Here is a 22,121-nt window from a genome sequence, read left to right as displayed (position 1 = left end):
ATTTAAATGGGGCGGTTGATATTTAAATGTGGTTAACTTACGAGAGGAACTTGACTTACGCCCGCGTAGCGTAAAATTTCTATCATATTTGTTTCGCTAATAACCAATTGCTAATCTTTTTTTTTCTTTCTTTTTTTAAACTACAAAATACGATGTTTCTTTTTTAGTCGTCTAAAAATGCATTCGTAATTTAGTGAAGTAACTTGAATAAAACATTTTATTCAACGAATGTCGAGTTTTATAAGAGCATGTTACTGATAGAATGTGATTATACATCAGATTGTGTTTATATTTAACGTGATTATATTTTTTTTTTTATTTATTTAGTTTTTTGATAATTGGTACAATTTCAATAATATGCATAGATTTGGAATAATGTATTTATCAATTTCTTCAATATATATTTTATAATTATTAATACGAATACGTAGTAAACATTTTTAAGCATCTTTTTTCAATTACCTGTCCGCGCGTGTTTCACAAATTTATTTTGCTAACTATTTAATTAAATTGTGAAATTTTTAAAAATATTATTCTTTTCGCTACCGCATATATTATTTTTTTATTAATATACTAATCTTTTTTTTTAGTATTTTAATTTAGTTTTTCCATTAAAGTAAATTTCCTTTTTAAATTATTGTAAAGGTTTTATTAAAAGAAAACTTAGAATTATTGCTTGCTAAAAGTTGAGAATAAAATCTTGTTAAGAAATTAAAATCATTCTGCTAATTAAAATTATTCGATACAAAACAGCTAACTATATACTAAGCATACTATTTCTTCGAAAAATTAAGATAAATTATTGATTGTTTTTTTTTCTTTTTTTTTTCTTGTGACTTTAACATAGTTTATCTAAAATAGTGTTGATTTTTTATAAGTTACTACAAGAAGTATAAAAATACCGAGCATAAAAATCTTTCGAATACGCAGCCAAAATGTTAAAGCTTCTTAAATGTCCAAATTAACATCTTAATTGTTGAATTAAAATTTTAATTAAATGACCGCGTGTGATTTACAGAACTATTCAACTAATTATTTCCTTATATATTTTTACTCTTTCTTTATACTACCACGTAGATTTTTTTTCCCTGTAATATACTAAACTATTTTGTTTAATTTTTATTGGTAAAGTTTTTATTTAAATTAACACTTGTAAGTAATTGCTAAGTTTTTTTTCGATTCTCAGAACTATAGCCAGTTAGCTGGCAAGGTTTTAATAACATTTTCTATGTTAAAATTTCTCAGTGCAAAATGTCTGACTGATTGTAGTAAATAAGTGCACCCTTTTCTCTAAGATTGATCAAACAAATAATTTATTTATTTACTTTATTGTTTCTTATTTGTTTGGTTTGTGAAAAGTAAATACATATTAGTGCAACTCAAAAAACCACAGCTGTTTGCTTTATTTTTAGATGAACAAATTCGAACTACAATTTTATTTTGACTTTTAAAATTATATATTATAAGATTAATTTTATGAGAGTTTCTCTTTTTAAAGAAAGATGTTGAAAAAATTGACTTCTGTTAAAATTATTTTATAACTTTAGCACGATTCACAAAATATTATTATAGCATAGTTTATTATTAGGAAAATACCTTATTTTGTTATACTGCAAGAACTAAAAATTGAAATTTGCAAAAAGATTCCGAAGCAGTGTCAAATTTAGAATCATCATTTGATTTGGAAAATGTAATAAAAAATACGCAATTTTCAAACTTATTTTGATAAAAAGAATTTTAAAAGAAGTACGTGGAGAGATGGCTTCATACTTTTTACAAAAACTATGAAAACCAATTTTTCCTATCTTTCGTTGTAAGGGAATAAGAATGATATTGCTCCAAGGAACCTTCTCAATAATTTCGTTATTTCCAAAATTGAAATCTATTTGGACGAAACATATTATTCCTTGAAACCTATAACGAGAAAAAATGTAACTATTATTTATCTAAGCTTATTCCATTTATTTAATGATAGCGGTATCAAGGTTAAGGATATGCAATGGAAGTGAAAGCCTCGTTTACTATAAATGCATTAAATAATAGAGCTTGAATAATTTATTTTAATCAAATTATTTAATAATTTTAAGCAAATAAAGGTGTAAAAATAAACTCGATCGAAATAAGCCTAAAGTATAATCTAAATTATATGTAAAATAAACTTAGGAATTGATAAATAAAAAATGCATTTTCAAACAACTTTGAGCTGGACGGAAACGCTAACTTGTTTGAAATAGCTGTCCTTGTAACTATTTCATTTCGATTCCTGGTGCTAGGGGACATTCCATTTTCACATTCGATTTTTGAAATTTCAATTGTAAATGGAATTATTTTATGTCCTTAAAAAGTGCTATTAAGTCTAGCAGTAAAAAAAGTTGTACTGCATTGATTTCTTTTAGAAAGTAGTGACTAATTATGATTTTTTCAATCTACGAACCTATGCCTTTATTTTAAGTAAAACTTATTTTAATACCACGTGAAGTAATTTAATATACTGTGTTACTAAATAAATAATTTCAAGAAACTGAATCGAAAAGATAAAAACTTCATTGACTTAAAAAATAATAGATGATAATAAAAGTAGACATATTTTGAGCGTCCAATAGTTAACGTTACAAGTCATTCACGCCTGATGAATTCTTGAAAATGCGTGCTATTATTTGAACGCTCGTAACATGGCGACTTTTATTTCCCTCTTCATTTTCCTTCCTGAAGTTTTTATTATCAATTAATTATACTGCAATTTATGACCCAATCTTTTCGAAATTTTGTCAACACCCCCATTTTTGAGGGTCAGGAATCAAAATATGTAAAAAAAAAAAGTTTTTTCGAAGAAAATGCGTTTTTGTGTCTGATTTCGTAACTTAATTAATAGTTAGTACGAATTAATTAGCATGTTTGAAGTCACCCCTAGAAGCCATTAAGATAGACACTTAGTACGTGAAAATCTGATCATTCGAACGAAAGTTATTCAGGGTGATATCTTTTTTTTTTCCACACTCGACACTTATTGAATTATGATGTTATTTCAATGCAAAGTAAAATTTTCTCTGTATTTTTTTAGGTATTTTACTTCCCTAGATGAAATAAGAAAGCATTAAACAAATCGCAAATATTTTATTTCCTTGCATTTCTTAAATAAAATATTCGCTGTCGAGAAAAGCGTAAGAAGTTGAAGTTTAAAGAACAAATTCGTAAAAAATGGTTTCGAAAAACAAAATGGCTCACGTAAACATAAATAATTGTATCTTAATAATTCATTATATTTAAATAAGCCAATTTTTTATTCAAAGCGCTATTCAACATGGATGTAAATTAAGTTCGCCAGCAAAGTTCGTCTCTTATAAGAAATGATGTAGTGACTATATTTCGAAAGTAGTTTGTAGTTACTGCATTTTAAAAAAAGCAGTTATAATTAACTACATTTAAAGTAGTTGTAATTATAGTTAACTGGAATTGTGACCTGTGATTTTAATTTAGTCTGTAGGAATATTTCCTTAAATCAGAATTTTTGCTTCTGTTTTGTATGCTACATACTGTTGACTAGCTTGTTATTTTGTCTCAAATTCAATTTCCATTAAAGTTTTAGGTTTCTTTAATCGTGCTTATATTATACAATCGTTTTTATTAGCGTATATGTTAAAGTAATACACGATATTTTACATAAATTAAGGTGAATAAATCATTTTAATTGATGTTTAGTAATAATTTTTGTTTTAATTTTTTCACTAATTATTCGAAATTATTGCTTTTATTGTTTTTTCAATGTATATAACGTCACATTAGTTCGACGTTTTTACGAACGTTTTTATGAATATGTGCTTGAATTGAAAGAAATGTAGGTCTTAACACTTCGTCATTAAATGCTTGATTTAATCTGCTGTATAATTAACAGTTCACGTATTCATAGTTCTACCATTGAGTCATTAATGATTAGATTAACTTTTGAGTTTTGAAGGAATGTTTGTTTAGTTGAGGGCAATAATTTTGCAGTTTTTTTCCTCACATTTTGAGCATATCACTGATTTTTAATTTAAACGTCACTATTTTATTGAATTTTTTTTTTTATATATAAAATTTAATCATGCGGAATAATCTTTGTCATGTAGGGTAAACTAACCAGTGAAGGAACACTTAAGCTTCGCTTGCCTTTTAAAAAAAATCATATTAATTCCAAAATTCGTAATTTTAATTAAATGACAGTGTCAACATATTTGTTACTAATTGCAAATTATGTAAAAAAAATTGTAGAGAACTTACATAATATTGTTTTAAAGCTTTGGAGGTTCAAATAACAAGTAGTAAGAAGACTAAGTGAAGGAACAGCTCTTACCAGTGAATGAACACCCAGTAAAGGAACGCTTAATTTTGGTTATTTTTTAATGCTCTTTATGAATTTATAAGCCATACAAATATTTAAAGACAAGCCTATTCTTGAAATTATAACATATAAATACTTGGAAAATGTAAACATTTTTTTGTAATCATGAATTGAAAATTAAAGTGTCAACATATTAACACATACTGTTCATTCACTGGGAAATCTATGCCCAGTAAAGGAACATGCCTGTTCCCTCACTGGTTAGAAGTTGTTTTTCGTATTTTTAACATACTTTTGATGCGGAACATCACTAAAGGTACAAGAAAATTAAACTTTATCTTTTATTTTCATTAACTTGAAGGAAAAAAAAAACAGTAAAGGAACACTTGTTCCTTCACTGGTTTTTCATCGTTTGGTGATCCAGTGAATAAACACCCCCTTATCTCAGTACTTTATTATGCTATGATGATTTTAAAAAAAATAAAACGTAACTTCAATAACTATATTTTGAATTCTCTTTTTCACAGTGAGAAAAATAAAACTATTACATGCAATTAATTCCACTTCAAATATATAAATACAAACATTCACCTTATAATTTTTTCAAAGAAACAAGGTGTTGCAGAGATAATAACAAATTCAAAAATTTTTCCAGAGAAGTCTATTTGACCAGGTAATCCAAAACATTGCTAGATGACTTCCTATTGTTTGGCAGTAAGCTATTGTTACCAATCAATCTAAAGAAAAACTTTCAAATTCTTATTATTAATCAATATACACAGTCCAGTCACATTAATGTGACCACCACCTACTTTCGACGTCAACGTGAAATAATCAATCACAGAGTGCATGTGGCAGCACATTACAGTGTAGTGTATATATTGGTTGTCCTAGGGCATCGAAAAGCATTTCAGTCGTTGGCGCACTGCAGAAACGTAGCGATTTATCCGACGTCCAAAAGGGCATGATTATTGGCTTTCGGACCAAGGGTGGAAGCATTTCGGAAGCGACTGATTTTGTGAACTGTTCGCGTGCCGTCGTGGTAAAAGTATACCGTGCGTGGTAAAATGGCACTATACAAAACAAGCGGCGTGGCACATGTGGTGCACAACAGGCCAAAGATGGCAGAGGCGAATGAAGGCTACGGAGATGAGTTCAGACGAATGGACGTGCAACTGTTGAGCAACTGACCGCCCAAATGAACCAAGGGGCTACCAAGAGTGTATCCTCAACAACTGTTCAGCAAACGTTGCTGCCCATGGGCCTCCGCAGCAGACGCCTGGTTAATGCATCTATGCTGACTGCTGTTCATCGGTGACAAAGGCTGGAATTTGCACGCCAGTACCGCAACGGGACGTCCACAGAGTCATAACAGGTGGCTTTTTCCGATTAATCACATTTTAGCTCCATGGGACAGATGGACGTTGGCGTATACGGCGTGAAACGTCTGAAAGCAAACACCCTGCAACAATTGCCGGAAGGCTGCAGGCTGGAAGAGGGAGCGTTATGGTTTGGGGAATGTTTTCCTGGCATTCATTGGGTGCATTCATCATTGTGGAAGGCACTATGGATCAGTACAAGTACGTATCTGTCCTTGCGGACCACGTCCACCCCTACATGCAAATGATCTTTCCTCAGGATGATGGCATCTACCACCAGGACAATGCGAGGTGTCATACAGCTCGCAGTGCATGTGCGTGGTTCGAAGAACACCAGAATGAATTTACCGTACTCCCCTGGCCAGCAAACTCACCGGATTTAAACCCAATCGAAAATCTGTGGAACCACCTCAATCGGGTTGTTCGCACCATGGATCCTCAACCGCGTAATCTAGCGCAGCTGGCCACGGCACTGGAGTCGGCATGGCTCAACATCCCAGTGAACACTTTCAGAAACCTAACTGACTCTCTTCCTGCACGTCTCGTAGCGGTTCGCTCTGCCAAAGGTGGTTATTCTGGATTTTGACAGGTGGTCACATTAATGTGACTGGACTGTGTATATGAAATGTTCCTTCACTGGTTGGTTTACCCTTATTCTTTTTTTTTCTCTTAATTTTTACTAATATTTAAGACTGTTCATGGGATCAAGTTACAACACAGTAAGGTGAGCACCCTGTATCGATTGTTTTCCTTATTCGTCAATTATATCCTAAGAAATACTGAATTTGAGAGTTTTTAGTAATTTTCTAAAATAATTTTTTTAATGCATTGTCGTAATTACGTTTTTTATCCGAAGATATTTTTAAAATCATGTACTACAAAGTTATTTTTAAAACTACATAATTAAACTCTTGTTCGAACAATTTAAATTACTATTTTTATTTCTGGTTTAATATAAGCTTAATTACAGCTAAATCTTTTAAAATTTAGCAAAACAGAAATAAAAACTGAGTTATTTTCGATGTCACTAATGTTAGTAACTAATCAATTGCTAATTCAATAGTTTTGTAAAAATGAAACTAAGCAAACTATTTTTGACTGTTTAAAATATCACTTGACTTTGCACAGCGTATTAGATTATAGAGTTTAATGCTGAAATTTTGTACCATTTATTTAAACGATATTTTTGTTATATCCTATATGTTTTTCTATATTATATTTTCTTTTCGATTAAAAAAACAATATGCATTTTGCTTAGAATTCTTGAAAAGAAAGTAAATCATACCAGAATCATTAATTTATTTTTTTCTGTTAAGTAGTTTTAAGATGTATTAGTACTATTTATTTTCTTTGTGTAAAAGATTGCTTTATTTTATAATATTTTTCAGTTATTAAAGAAAACATGTCTATACACTGACGTGGCATATTATCTACCTGTAATTTGCATACAAAACTCATTAATCAACTAAATTACATTTCTGGCTTACAAAATTTATGTTCAGAGTGTTGTGTTATCACCGCCTGTAATATATGTTTTTTTAATCATTTTTAATAATAACGTCAGAAAAATATACTCAGTGCTCGCAAATTATTGTTTAAGCAAAGAAGAATTAAAAGCCCTGTTAAAATCTGATAAATCTTCGTTGATAAAGACTGGATTAAAACGTCAGAACCTGTTTGATTGCCCGCGGTAAAAGGAGTTAAAAGGCAATTAATAGAAACACTGTCATTCTGCAATAAAACTGGTTTTGATGTTTTCTTCGCTTAAATATCAATTTGTGACACCTTATGTGTATACTTTCTTTACTTCATTTTTGGCAAACATTTTTAAAACATACATTAAGGTTGGTGGAATACCCTGTATTTTTTATATCTGTATGAATATAACTCCTATATATTAACACCCTGTTTGTTTATATCTGATAAAACAATATTTCCATTTAAATGCGAACTATAAATTTTTTTTTCCAATTGTTCTCAATTTCTGATGAACTGAATTTTTTTTTCCAGTCATAAGATTGCGTAAGTTTATTTTTATTCAAAAATTAAAAAACACGAAAATTATTTTAAAGTTAATACTCTCTGACAACCTTTTTAAAATTTTACTATGAAGTTTTTTTCACCTCAATGGCAAAAAATCAAAGACACTAAATTTTGAAAGATACTAAATTTTAACTACCTACATTTTTTACAATGTGTGTTAAGCGACACGTGTTGGGACGAAGGAACAAAATAATTTGCTGGTCACATTATTCTGTAATCTCAGCAGCCATGCATAATAAATCGATTTTTTTTTTTGTGCAAATCGGATTAAGCATGATTTTTTGCAATCATTTAATAAATTATTTAAATTGAATTGCACAGATTTTTTAATATTGTAATTGTAAATTTTGTAGGTGTTCTGTAAATATTTTTTTTTCTATTTAAAAGAAAGTCTGAGACTTTTACTAACAATTTGACGCAGTTGGGTTATATATGTATAACCCATCTGCCTTTATATATATATTTATATATATATATATATATATATATATATATATATATATATATATATATATATATATATATATATATATATATATAATATATAATATATTATATATATATATATATATATATATATATATATTTATATATATATATATATGTATGTATGTTAAGGCCATGGAATTGAACATAACCATAAACGCCGCTAGATGGCGATAACTGATCACCAGACAATATTGTAATAAACGAAAAGACGAGAGACAATCTTGTAACGAGAGTATTACGATGTATATGTAACATGATGTAATGTACGATGTTGATTTTTGAAGAGAAGAGACGTTCTTCTATGTTCGCTATATTCTATAATTGTTGTTTTTGTCCTAACTAATTTACTTTTGTTATATTAAATATTTAGTTATCAAGTACATGTGCTTATTTACCACTCCATACTAACATATATGTTTCGATTTTAAAAAAAATCCACTTTTTTGTAACTAGTCAGAAAACGCAAATTTAAGATAAATTAAAAACTTCGAAATTGTATTGAAATCATTTAAGTTTATTTTAATGATATATATGTTACATTCTTAGAAGAACTAAAAATTGATTTTGTTTCTTGAATTATTTTGTTAAAAACTGTAAATAAGTTGAATTGACATAAAAATAAATATTGAAGCTAAAAGCTGAAGCCCTTTTTAATGTTAAAATAAAGGTAAAGGAAGAAAAGTGGTCTTAAAATATCTTCTATTGCCGTTATCTTTTTGACATGAATTCTTAATATGAAATTAATGAAGAACATATATTGTAGCGTTAGTAATTGGAAATTTCCACTTTCGTCATTTAATCTTAAAGGATAACTTAGATCACGGATAATAAGATCAGTTCTCAATTATTATTTCTAGGAACGGTGCTGAATGTTATAAAAATTTTTTCTCAGATCATAAGAATTCTGTCATAAAATATTAAGCCATGCTAGATACATTTTTATCGAGGTTTATATTGACTATTTTTCATTTATTCGCTAATATGGCACTTCATTTCATCCTTCAAAGAACCACGGGCAATAATAGGAATAAACCTTGGATTTCCAAAAACCCTAATATCTGGGCAGCCAGTTCTGATCATCGATTGCATGACTAGAAACAAAACTATACTCAAAATATTGCATCACTTCATTTTTAATAACCCTGAACTATCAGTTTCTTATCATTTGTTTCCTTTAATGCACAGATTCTGCCAAATTTAAAGCTTGTATGAGTTTTAGGATGCTCTTTTGGGGAAACGTTCTAAATAACTGTAATAAGAATAAAGAATTTTCAATGAAGTGGATATCGATATGAAAAAAGCCGTATTTACAGTTTGAATTCGTGTGTGAGAAATTAATTTTTTTTAAAAATTAGTTGTATACAACACTGATAATTATATTAAAGGCCAAATTTAACGAATCCTAATAATTATCACAGATTTTGTGTTAAAAATTTGTATTAGCATTCCAGTATTGTTAGGTTTTGTTGGTTTTAATAAATTAGGTGTGATTTGTTTTCTTTTATTACAGTTCTGAAAAATAAAAATAATTTTTGATCAATGAATTTTAAACTAGACTTTCTTTAATTAAATTAATTTTCCAATTTCGTATTTTTTTTTCCTGTTATTTCTACTTTGAATAAGTCAATAATGTGAACTGTTATAATTTAGCTTTAGCAAATTTTGCATATTGTTTTGATTTGTAATGGCATTTTGATTATTAGTGGCCCTTTTTAATTGAAAAAAGAAAAAAATATTGCCTTCCGTATTAAAGTTGTCGATAACACTGACAGCATTGATTGCGATTATTTTATACCCGTTTATAGTAAGCTGGTACAATTATATCTAAACGGTACGATAAAGTGAAAGTTGTTAACTGATTTTTATAGCCGAAATGTAAATATGTGCATTGTTCAACATCAAAATTGGCCTCTTTCCCCACCTGTCTGTGGACTGTGATTTTTTTTCCTTACAGAAGAATAGATAAACTCAATATGTTAATAGTATCGGTTAAGCCTCCATTCTTGGCTACGAAGATTGAAACAAATGTTTACATTGAAAGCTACGTAAGCTTTTCAAAACGAAATTTTTGAGTGGCTCCACCAATCACACGTTGTCTATTAGTCTGTCTTCCTTTATTAATATTTTTTTAAAAATAAATAAAAAATTCCTAATGCACCGCATCAACTAAACACAGCAGAACAACGACGCTCCGCCAAATTACCATTTTGCGTCTTTTCTGAAAAAGAGGAAGCTTACCTCTTGAGAGTTTGCTGGCAAATATATTGATAATGGATTGAAATATAAAAAATTTATGTTAGAATTTTGTTCTCCAATTATTGTGAATTTGTTTTATGTATTCAATGAAACAAACCCTTCATGATGAATCTATTTCGAATTTTTTTTCTTCCATTAATATAAATGATATTAGTGTCTATCAGCATAATCAACGGATTTCTAGGTCCGTACTGAAATCGTCTTTAATACAAAAATTACAAAATTTGTTTATTTATTGTGCCAGTTTAAGTTATAATACCTTTGATTTTATCTACAAAAAAAATTTGTGATGATAAAAATTTAGCTTTCGTTATTTTGCTAACTATACTGCTATCGGACACGATTTTTATGTAAAAAGAAATTCATTGTGAGATAGTTATAGGCCATAATTTTTTTTATTTTTCCGTTTTTTGGATATAAAGATGGTGGCGTAACTAGTTTTTTACTAAGTAAAGACGCAAAATTATATAATTGAAATTTGATATTTTTTGGCATTATTTATTTTAATTTAAGTGACAGCTGAAGCAGGAAACTTTCCACTACAGTTAGTCATAAGTTAAATATTTCTGTTTTTCATTTTGTGCTTTATTATTATCTCACAAAAGCAATGCATCCCCGCAACAGCCTATTGTGAGTCTGAGGGTTATGAGCTCTACAATATCGTTAATACCAACCTAATTGCATCATACCAACGGCTTGAAGCATTATGGTCAGCATTTGAAATAATGCTTGGTGCTTTTGTAAATAGTCAAGAATTTCTAAAGCTTAGTATATTGTTGATTAGATTCGTATTATTAAAATAGATTGGTATATAATTGATAAAATAATCTACGTGGTAGCGTAAAGAAAATTTTGAAAAATGAAAAAATGTATTTAAATGGTCAAATAGTAGTGTGAAGCACTCACGGCCAGGAAATTAAAAAAATTTGAGATTAAGACGATCTGTAACATGTTCAGAAATTTTAAGATTTTTAAAAATGTTTTTCCGTATGCGGCTTTTCTTTCCCTTTGTAGTGACATGGAATATCAAAACACGATTTTACATAATCATCGTTGTTAATGCGATTATATTCGATATAGCGATACATTTTATAAAACTTTTATCTTCATTTAATTGATTGATAATTGAAGAAATTGATAAATATATTATTTCAAATCAATGCGTACGTATATATATTATTGAAATTTTATCACTGACATGCTTTTATAAAACTCAACATTCGTTGTATATATTATCTTTTATTCAAGTCTCTTTGCTAAATTACGAATAAATTTTCACATGACTTAACAAGAAACATCGTATTTCATAATTCAAGAAAGAAAAAAAAAACGATATACATTCGGCCATTAGCGTAAAAAATATGAATGCGATTTTACGCTACGCGTGCGTAAGTTAAGTTCCTCGTAAATTAACCACATTTAAATATTAATCTCCTAATGTAAATATTTTTACATTATCACGTAATTATTTTTTTTAAAAATAATTAATTTTAATTTTTCTCGACTTCTACTAAATAAAAACAGATGAAACTTTAGATTTTGCAATAGTAAAATACGAAGAGTTAAAAAAAATGTATGCCTCATGATTCAAAATTTTTTCATCCACAATTAAGTAATAAAAAAATAATAAATAATTATTAAAAATTACTGTTTGCATGAAATTATCTTTTGGTAAATGGGTTTCATGAGTGAGTGCAATTTTTTTTTTTTAAATTGCTCAATTGGTTTTAAAGATGTGTCGAAAAACGCAAAAAATAAAATTTAACATTAAGGGGACCCAAACTTTTATCCGCTCTCTGGACTAAACTATTTGGGTCACATTTTTCAGATTGTGGCTACTATATTTTAAAGGTCAAGAATCCAAATATGTGATAATAAACATATTTTTATTCCGAGAAAGTACGTTTTTGCGTCTGATTTCGTAAGTTAATTAATAATTAGCATATTTGAGGTCACCTCCAGAAACCCTTAAGATTGGACTTAGTACGTGAAAATCCAACCATTAGAACAAAGGTTATTCAGGTTGGTATCTTTTTTTTTTTTTTTTTTTTTTACTGTTCACCGTTTTGAATTTCTTTCAAAAGAAGACTTAATTTTTCATTTTCTAAAAGGTTATAATGTGTAAAATAATAGTTTACGAAGATTCTGTGAAATTCACACTTATGAAGATGTTACACCAACTAATTATGCTGCTCATCCAAATCTTCAAGCTTGAATCTCGTTTTTCAAAATATTTTATTTTTCGAACATGTCCAATCACTACTGCATTCTATTTCCATTTTATTATTATAAGATTATAGATAATCGAATCCTCTACATTCCAGCGAAGAATTTCTTCTTTCATCTCTCTCTCTCTCTCTCTGTGTATATATATATATATATATATATATATATATATATATATATATATATATATATATATATATATATATATATATATATATATATATATATATATATATATATTATTTGTTCGAAAGTTAAAAAAATATTTTGAAGTTCACACAAAATTTAAAAATAAAGTTATCAAAAATTTCTTGCGTTAGAATGATGAAAATTTGGTTGTTTATGATATCAAGAAGAAGAAAAATAATATAGAAGAGAAAAAAATGCTAATCTGATGAATAGTTTTCTGAGATATCGATTGAACAAGGTTAATAGTGTGACGCAATAACTGTGTAATAATAATTAATACTGACAAACGCAAATTAAGTTGAAGATTCTGTTTTTATACTTCTGTTGATACTCTACTTCTAATGATTTTTGAGGATTCGAGATATTAAAAATATTATTTTATTTAAAGTAATGCACTTCATATTCTTGCACTTATAATTTTACCGTATTGTTTGGCACAGCATGTCATCTTTAAGACTTTGTGCTAGTGCCACTAAACCTTACATTCAATTCAATTCAGTACACTTACTTATAATTTATTTGTGCCTGAACTGCATATTGAAAAATTTGCAATTTAAGGTATGCATAGATTTTGGTTAATTTTGTCGAACACAAACAATAACCAATCACGAAAGAAAAGAAAATACGTTAAAAACATCTTTTTAAATCAATCTTGGCCGGTCACAGATAGCTTGTAGTAGGACTATATTTGTATCACGTATTTGACATGCCTGCTTTACAGAAATATCCTAGCAAACTTTATAAATTTTTTATCGCTTCGGTCATTATATCATTGTCTGATCTAATCATTTATGAATTATAATGAACGTAGTGAGAATCTGCTCTTCTTTCATCAAAAAAGGGCCAGTTGAGTTAATCATTTTATTTCAATCAAGCCTCAGTTGGGGATTCGGTTCAACCACGTGAATGTTACAGATATTAAATTTTTTTTTTTACCTTATTTCATTAATTAGATTGTAGTGCGCGTAGTGTAGTGTTAGAGTGTAGTGTTTATGTTCTACTTTTATATAATTTCTCTCAAATATAGTCAGTGTTTGTTCGTGTGTGTATATATATATACACACACACGACACGCACACACATACAGGGCTCGCGCTGAGCCTTCGTCACCTCGCCAAGTGTGATAAAATCGTCGGGAATTTGGCGAATAAAATTTTGTTTTGGCGAATGATTTTTTCCACTGGAAAGTAAAATATATATTTAACTCGATCCTCAAAATTACGTGAAAATGAATTTTCCTAAACGAACCAGTATTTTTTATTCGATTACAGCCATTTTCGGTAGATGCGCCACATAACCAATTAGAATTGGGTTCAAATAATATAAGCCTGAAACAAATAGCTTTCTATGGGGGGAAAAATTGTAAGATTTGCATTTCGCGAAGACTTTAGAAAATTGGCGAATACTTTTGATATTTGGCTAATGATTTAAAATCCTTAGCACGGGCCCTGTATATATATATATATATATATATTATTATTATTATTATTATTATTATTAAACATTCTCGTGTACTTAAATGTGTTGGAACTTATTGGCTTTGAATTCCTTCACTTCCTCAGCGTTCGTAAATTGCCTTATAGTAGATACATGAAGAGTTCACTTTTGAGAGGTCGTGTGAAAGCAAGAAAAAAAGTTAACGAAATAAAGTGTCAGATCCCGTAGCAACAATTCGTTCGAAGACACATAGAAACGACCTTGATTTCTTTCTGGTTGAGCTCCTTTGGCCGTGTCCAAATCGTTGAATGATACAAAAATCAGACCAGATTTTCATTTGTAACTTGGAATGAAAGCTTCTAAATAGTCTAGAATTATTCATAGAAAAAAAAATCTAGTTTATAAACCGTTTATTAATATTTCTGCTGATGATTATGATAACAAAATACTTTAATACGGTCTAGGTTATGTTTTTGCTGATTTCTCTTGCAGCGATAGTAAGGAGATAAATATAGAACATTTCCGCGTTTAAATTGTTGTCTCTGTTATATATTGTTTTTAATAAGCGTTATATTTTAGCTGAAGAAATTCATTACAATTACTATCAACTTAAACATCATGACTTATAGCTAAAATTAATTTTTTAAAAGCAATTTTTGCTTCCATTTCAAAAGTTGACATCCCTTCTTGTTTTTTCCAAAATGTCATTTATTTATTTATATTTTTCTTGTATTTGTAATTTGTTGGCTAGTAAAAAAAGACGTAGTTTGTTTTCCTAAGCGTGCTTTGTATGCTACTTTAATTCTGCATACGTTGAGGGCTAAAAGGATTCATTCGATTCTGGGTTAAAACGAGGGTTTAAGATTCATTTTAACTTTTAAGTTATAAGAAGTGTTAAATTTATTTTTAATTTGGCTGTCTAAGCGCGAAAGGGTCGGCTGTTCAACGTAGCCTTGTAATTTTGAACCCAATCCAGAACATAAGGGAAAACCTGGATCAAGTATTGGGAGAAATTTTGCCTTCGTGGAGGACTTTTTTCATGGAACTAACCCGCATTTGCGTTTCATGGAGAGGAAGACCACGAGAACGTCCCACGGTTAGCCTGAAGGCAAGGGGACTCTAGCCCATGATCTGTCGACCACTGAGGATTTTTCACGTCAGCTCTGTGGTCGGTGCAAGCCGGATGCGGATTCGTATCGACCAGCCATCGCAGGGATTCGAACCCGGTTCACCTCATTGGAAGGCGAACGCTCTATTCTCTGACCATCGCGATTACATACAGATTCACAGTATTTAACTAATTTTGTTAGTTAACACCTTTAGGGCCGCTCTAAAGCGGGACCGTCCTTTCGTGGTCGAATCGAGTTTCCGCCGTAACGCGGGACCGGCCCTTAGGTCTTTCTCACTTGGTCTGCTACCTATTAAAAGGATTTTTGTTAGTTAACACCTTTAGGGCCGCTCTAAAGCGGGACCGGTCCTTAGGTCTTTCGCACTTGGTCTGCTACCTATTAAAATGATTTTAAAACTTATCACGCTATTACAGACATAACATACTTCCTAATTTTTTAATTTCCTTTATTCTGTAATATTTATAATCACTCTTAATCTGTTTTAAAACAGTTTATTTTCATTCATTTTCCCTAATATTTTTGTTCTTTTCCTTTTTCAATAAATGTAACGACTAACTTATATTCAATTCAGTGACGAATAAATGATTAAAGAACAATTGAATGATTTTTAATGAATTGCGTGAAGTTATTTTTTAAAAAAATTATTCTATTTTGTACTGTGAGATAGTTTTCTGAAAGGTGTGCTATTCTATATATATATATATATATAAAATATTTAAATATTTATTTATTTGTTTTATACATAAGATTTGATATGTATTTATTGCACACACATTTAAATTTTTTTTTTAATTATTCGCAATGCAAAATATTTATTATTTCTAAGAATGTTATAAAGCATTTATTTATTATTATTTTTTTTAAATTTTAAATTCAGCTCATTTATTAGCCTCGTGTAGAGAAATCTAAGATTTATTAATTATTCAATTATTAAATAAAAAAAAAAATTTTTTTTAATTATTGAGAAATACGAAATTTTTTGTGCTCCACTCAACACTACAGGGCATGGCGTACAAAAACAATTTTAAAAGTAAAAAAGAATAGATACAATTTCGGTAAATACAATTAACTTATGAAATGGCTCAGGGCTTATGAATGGATGGCTCAGGGGATATAGCGTTTACCTTCCAATGAGGTGAACCGGGTTCGATCCCACCAATGGCTTGTCGATACGAATCCGCATCCGGCTTGCACCGACCACAGTGCTGCTGTGAAATATCCTTAGTGGTATACGGATCTAGGAGTTCCCTTGTCTTTTGGATTGGGTTCAAAATTACAAGGCTGCGTTGTTGAACATAAGTAGTCATAAACCAAAAAATTGGGTCGGCTGTTCAACGACGGTTATAAAAAAAAATGAAAAGATAAAGAAAAGAGTTGACAAAATTGTAGAAACATCAGTTTGAAAGGGGTGGCAAAACTTCAGGGTAAAAAAAAAATTTCTAGAAATAGTTTTTTTTTTTTTCAATTCTTTTTAAGTAAGTTCTCAACATTTTGATCCTTATTTTTAACATATGTTGACCATTTCTACATTAGCGTACACAATCACACTAGTCACTAGATCATAATACAAACCTCTTAAAAATTGACATTTCTATGGCTAGTGAAAATTACCCTAAAAAAATTGTGCTGGAAAAATATTTTTTTTTTTAATCGTTACTTTATGAATGGAATTTTTTCAAGAAAACAAAGCATTTGGGAAGATTTATACATTTTTACTCCCACTAATTTAATGTATTAATGTAAGCTGTTTTTATTGAAGAAGCTTTTTGTTGGAATCATTATCGAAATTGTTGGAAATTATCTTAATCTCATAAGTCCTAAAATTGAGTGAATATTTTGCAAAAAATGCAAAATTATAAAAACATTATCCAGATTTTATTTAGTAGAGAATTTGTTAGAAGTCAATAAAGAATTAAAATATAATTACTCTTTCTGCCGACTCAGCTGTGCAAAATTATAAAAAAAAAGCGTATTAAAAAGTATTTTGAAGAAAAGTATATTAAAAAGGAACTTTTCGATGGAGAAAAACTTTTACACCTGATTATGTTGTCTAATTGATAATTAGCACTCATTTTTTTTTAATTTTAATTTAAATTTGTTTTCAACAGCCATAAATATTGCAATTTAATTTTGCAAAAAGATTTTGTGATAAAATTCATTCACTCATTTTTATTTTTGATAATTGTACCTAATGAGGTTTTTGAATTCAGTACCTATTAGCTATCAAAAAAAAAAAACTAATAATAATTTGTTATTTTGAAATTATTTGCTTTTAAATCAGAATAATTTTTTTCGTATTAAAACTGTAAACAAATGTTGAAGTTAATTTTAGTCCTAATTTGGGTGATTTCTAAATTTCAAATTATTCTACATTTTTAAAACTTACAACGAACTCGTATGAATACACGGTTTTATACCAGACATGTTTGCTATAAAAAATTATAAAATTTGCGAGAATTTTGATATCGGATATTTTGTAAGCCCACTAGTCTTTTTTTTTTTTTTTTCTTCACTGGAAACAAATATAATTTTATTATTTTTCATGGCAACTAAAATTGGTTCAAATTTGGAAAAAAGCACTACATATTTAAAAAAAGATTTTATTTATTTAAATTCAAACTTTTTTTTCAAACTCTATAGTTTTAAACGTTAAATTCTAGAAAATAAGTATGTATATTAATTCCGTCATTACAAGCTGTACTGCTAAGTATATATAGCACATGGTTTCTTAGTTGACGTTTACAGCTTCCTCTTTCATTCTAATGTACGTTACGTAATGTGTTGTTTTATGCCGCCAACTGTAAAGCGCTGCTATCGCTATTCTATCCGTTTTAAGTCTCCTTCCCAGCTCCGGAGATTCATTCCGGAGCAATCCTTTCCCGAGCATAGCATTTTCCTGGATCTTCACCCACCATTCATCTCTTGTTTTCCTTGTCTTGTGTGATTTCGTCGAATCATCGGCTTGATTCACTTTTGACCCTTATTCCTTTTTTTATTTATTTATTTAGTTTTGCACTTCAAGTGCTACTTCATCTTTCTTTTGGCTATCTAATTTCGTATCATGGTCTGATAACACTTAACACCCCATCTTTTTGTTTGTAGTGCTTTATAAATAGTTTAGTCAGAATGCTTAGTGTAATTTTTTGATTGTTTACAGTTCTGAAATTAACTGCACTATTTGTTTTTTTATTTATTAATTCCTAGTTAGGAGATTTTAACGATTGTATGTAGAAGTATTTATCTGCATAAATATTAAAAATATTTTTGTGAACTTGGCGATTGCTTTTTAATTGAGACGAAATTCATAAACGTCCATAATTATTAGATATTTCTGGAGCTTTCTTTATCAATTTAAAGGTTTAATATCAAGATGACATATTTTCATTGTTTAAATACAATGTTAAACCTGGTCATGCTTTCTTTTCCGCATATCCAGGCAGAGCTTAATTTAGATAGTTCCATTGGTTCAGAGGTTTAAGTCTCTGAATGGACCGTCCACAGCGTCCAATTGCTGCAATTCAAGAGCACAGTTTTATCGAAGAAAATAATATAATTAATATTCCACCCCCTCCTGTTATTTATGAATGTACAATAGAAGATTGTCGTTTACACCCAAGAAGGTTTCAATATCGTACTCGATCAGAGATTTGTAGTAAAAATTCTCTGAATACTATAAAATCTGTGATGTTATTTGCAATTGCTGGTTTTATTATTGGTTTTATTGTTTTTTCACCACTTCTTCATTATCTTTTGTGAAGCCAAGTGATCTTTAAAACCCATGTTCAAGTAAGTTTTACTTCTCATTTTACTTTTCTGAATGATCAATATGCCGCCTTAAATTAATTACTTGTTAAATTATTATTTTTTTTAAATTATTGGTTATAATAGAAAGTTGATGATGAGAATAAAGTAATAAAAGATTTAATAAAGAAAAAAAGGGTAAGATGGTAGTTAATATTTTTGAAGGCCTAACTGTTGGATCTTAAGTTTGTAAAATAAAATAATGAAGAAAAAAAAATACATTGGTTAGTTGGGTATTTACTGGAAAAATCACTCAGTGTTTTTATGATTAGAATGGGGATATAATTTCTTATAATTTTTTTAAAAAAAAAATATCGTTGGCTCAAATAAAAAATTAAGTCTAATCTCATTCATATCGGAGATTTTATCCTCAGAAATAATGAGTGGGTAATGTATATGAATTATTATTTGACGTACAAAATAGACTAAAAAAATAAGAAGACTAATTGTGAATTAAAGTGATATGAAACTTTTAAATTGTAAATTTTTTTTAGCTGTATGTAAAATAATTTGCTATTTAGTAAATAAACGAAATTCAACTGTACCAGTTTAGTTTTATGTTAAAAAAATTTTTTTTTATTAAATATGTAGTTTATGTTTATAAATAATGAAGAAAAACTTGTTCTACCCGGAGTATAGTTTAAAATTATTGATTTTTTTAAAGTTCCCTCATCTAACTTAATTTATTCTTCAATTTCTAAACTGACAATTAGGTCTTTGTCTATACAAATTCATAAAAGTATTGAGCTTGAATAAAAACTACTACGATTTTTTTCAGTGATTAGTTTTTTATAATTATGCAATAACTAACCATTTTAGTTAGAAATATTAAGTACTTTACGTTGTTTTTATGTAATATTAAGCGTTATTAAAATGTTTTATCAGAGCTTTCATTGGTATATGTAGAAAAAAAATCATATATGAACTAAATTAAAAAAGACCCGATTTAAATTTTTTAAAAAAATTGAAAAAAAATTTACCTTTACTACTTTTTTTTTGGAAGTATTTTTCTCAAAAAAATTTAACCTCCCCTTTTGGCGTATAAATTGTGTTAGAAGTAATACTAATAATAACTCGATTGAAAATTTTAAAAAATATTAATTTATTTGCTATATTTTGTGTATATTTTTTTTTGTGTCTACAGACTGGATTAAAAAAAATTCAGCTAAACGTCTCTATTATTTAACTTAAACTTTATTTTTTTGGTTGGATATAAATCTTAATTAAAATGTTCAAAGTCTGACTCTAATGCAGGAATCTCCACACTGCACCCCGCGAGATAAACGCCAGTGTCACCAATCCGTCCTGCGATACTTAGCCTATTTATTGTATAAGTTGTAATAACTAAATTAACTTAAAGACGTTAAATATTTGTGCATTTACTTGCCCACATTTATTTTCAATATTTATAAAGTCACTTGATAAACTCTTGTTTGTTTAATTGTTCACCTAACTCATTTTTATCTAGATCTAAGGCATGTGAAAAATTCCAATTTTGACTGAACGATGTTGAATTTTATCTTAAACACATAGATGAAGCACTGCTTGCAACAGATGAATATAATTGTGGAATGAAATTTTCATAATTGATTTTGAAGTTTATTGTTGCAACATTGGAAAATCGAACTTATTTTCACGCCTTAAAATCGAAATTTTCCGAATAACTATATGAATAAATTCCACCAGGAACTGCATTCCCGAAACTGCAATGGCATTCTGTAAAAAATATCCAGAAGTCTTTACCTTAGAATAGTTTTTGTTAACCAATATGTACTAGAAACTGTATTTGACCATCAATTTAATTGTGTAATTGTATAAAAACTTGTTGAATGAATTATTCAAATTAATATTACAAAAATTTAATTCGTAAACTAAAATGTTGAGTATTTAAATGTATAATTTAATTTGTATGCTAAAAATAAATAAATTAGTTATTTAAATGATGAACAATTAAGTGTATAAAGAGTTTAATCAAAAGATTAAAATTCACTGCTCTAGTTAAAATTATTCAAAACTATATAAAGTATAAATATATAGAATATATTCGAAATTTTCACACAGTTGTAAAATAGTTCATTATTTTTTATTTTCAGCACTCTCTTATTTGGTTCAATTCATAGAACACTTTCTTTGCACTACGTAAACCTTATAAATTAGACATGCTAGAAATTGAATACAATAATTCTTTTGTTCGATTTTGCTTCATTAATTTATCAACAGTCTTTATGATTCATTTTTTTATCTTCTTATTAGTTAACTTTTTTTACTGCTCGCTAGCGGTTTGAAGTGCTGAATGATTCTGATCAATTGATAGCTATCTTTAGAATTGGATGAATTCATTGAAAAATAACCACTTTTCAGTTGTCTGACAAAAATTTGTATGTGCAGAAAAATGAGAAAAAAATTCATGGAAATTAGGTAATTTTACGTTACTTGCGGCAATTTTTTTTTATTTATTTTTTATTTAAAGGAATTATTTTTTAATTATTACCATAAGTTTGTGATTAGTACTTTCTGCCTGATAATTATGATATCTAATTAGTATTTTTTTTAAACATTTGTATTAGCTTATGTTTTGTGTTCTTTTTTTTAATTTTAATATGTAAACCATGTTATTAATTTTATGATTAGTGTATTGTTAAATGGACTGTGGACCTGAGAAAGTAACTTTTATTTTATTTTTGTTAGAAACTCATATCAAATACTAATTTTATTTACATAAACTATGAAAGAAACTAAAGAGTTATTATGAAAATCAAATCTATGCAACGTATAAGTAAAAGGTTATGATATTGTCAATAAGAAATTCAATTTTCCTAAGTATCTTTTGCGTACGAGTCTTTAGTAAAATGA

The 22,121-nt window shown here is 28.5% G+C and overlaps 1 protein-coding gene across 4 annotated transcripts in view; it reads left to right on the top strand.

The window, feature by feature from the left end:
• Positions 1-22,121, top strand: part of LOC107443981 (BTB/POZ domain-containing protein 10) — a 95,151-nt gene that overhangs the window by 19,157 nt on the left and 53,873 nt on the right. Inside the window, exon 1 of one of the 4 annotated variants that reach the window (XM_043040054.3) lies at positions 18,327-19,253. The exons of the other annotated variants lie outside the window; for them this stretch is intronic. Coding sequence (XP_042895988.1) covers positions 19,246-19,253 — 8 coding nt within the window. The 5' untranslated portion in view covers positions 18,327-19,245. Of the gene's footprint in view, positions 1-18,326; positions 19,254-22,121 lie in introns of those variants that run through there. 4 annotated transcript variants of the gene reach the window in all.

This window comes from Parasteatoda tepidariorum, chromosome 11, assembly GCF_982258835.1.
Source record: "Parasteatoda tepidariorum strain Cologne lab strain chromosome 11, Ptep-v5.0, whole genome shotgun sequence".
Taxonomy (NCBI): domain Eukaryota; kingdom Metazoa; phylum Arthropoda; class Arachnida; order Araneae; family Theridiidae; genus Parasteatoda; species Parasteatoda tepidariorum.
The sequence above is the reverse complement of the archived record's forward strand: the minus strand, read 5'-3'. Positions and strand labels throughout refer to the sequence as shown.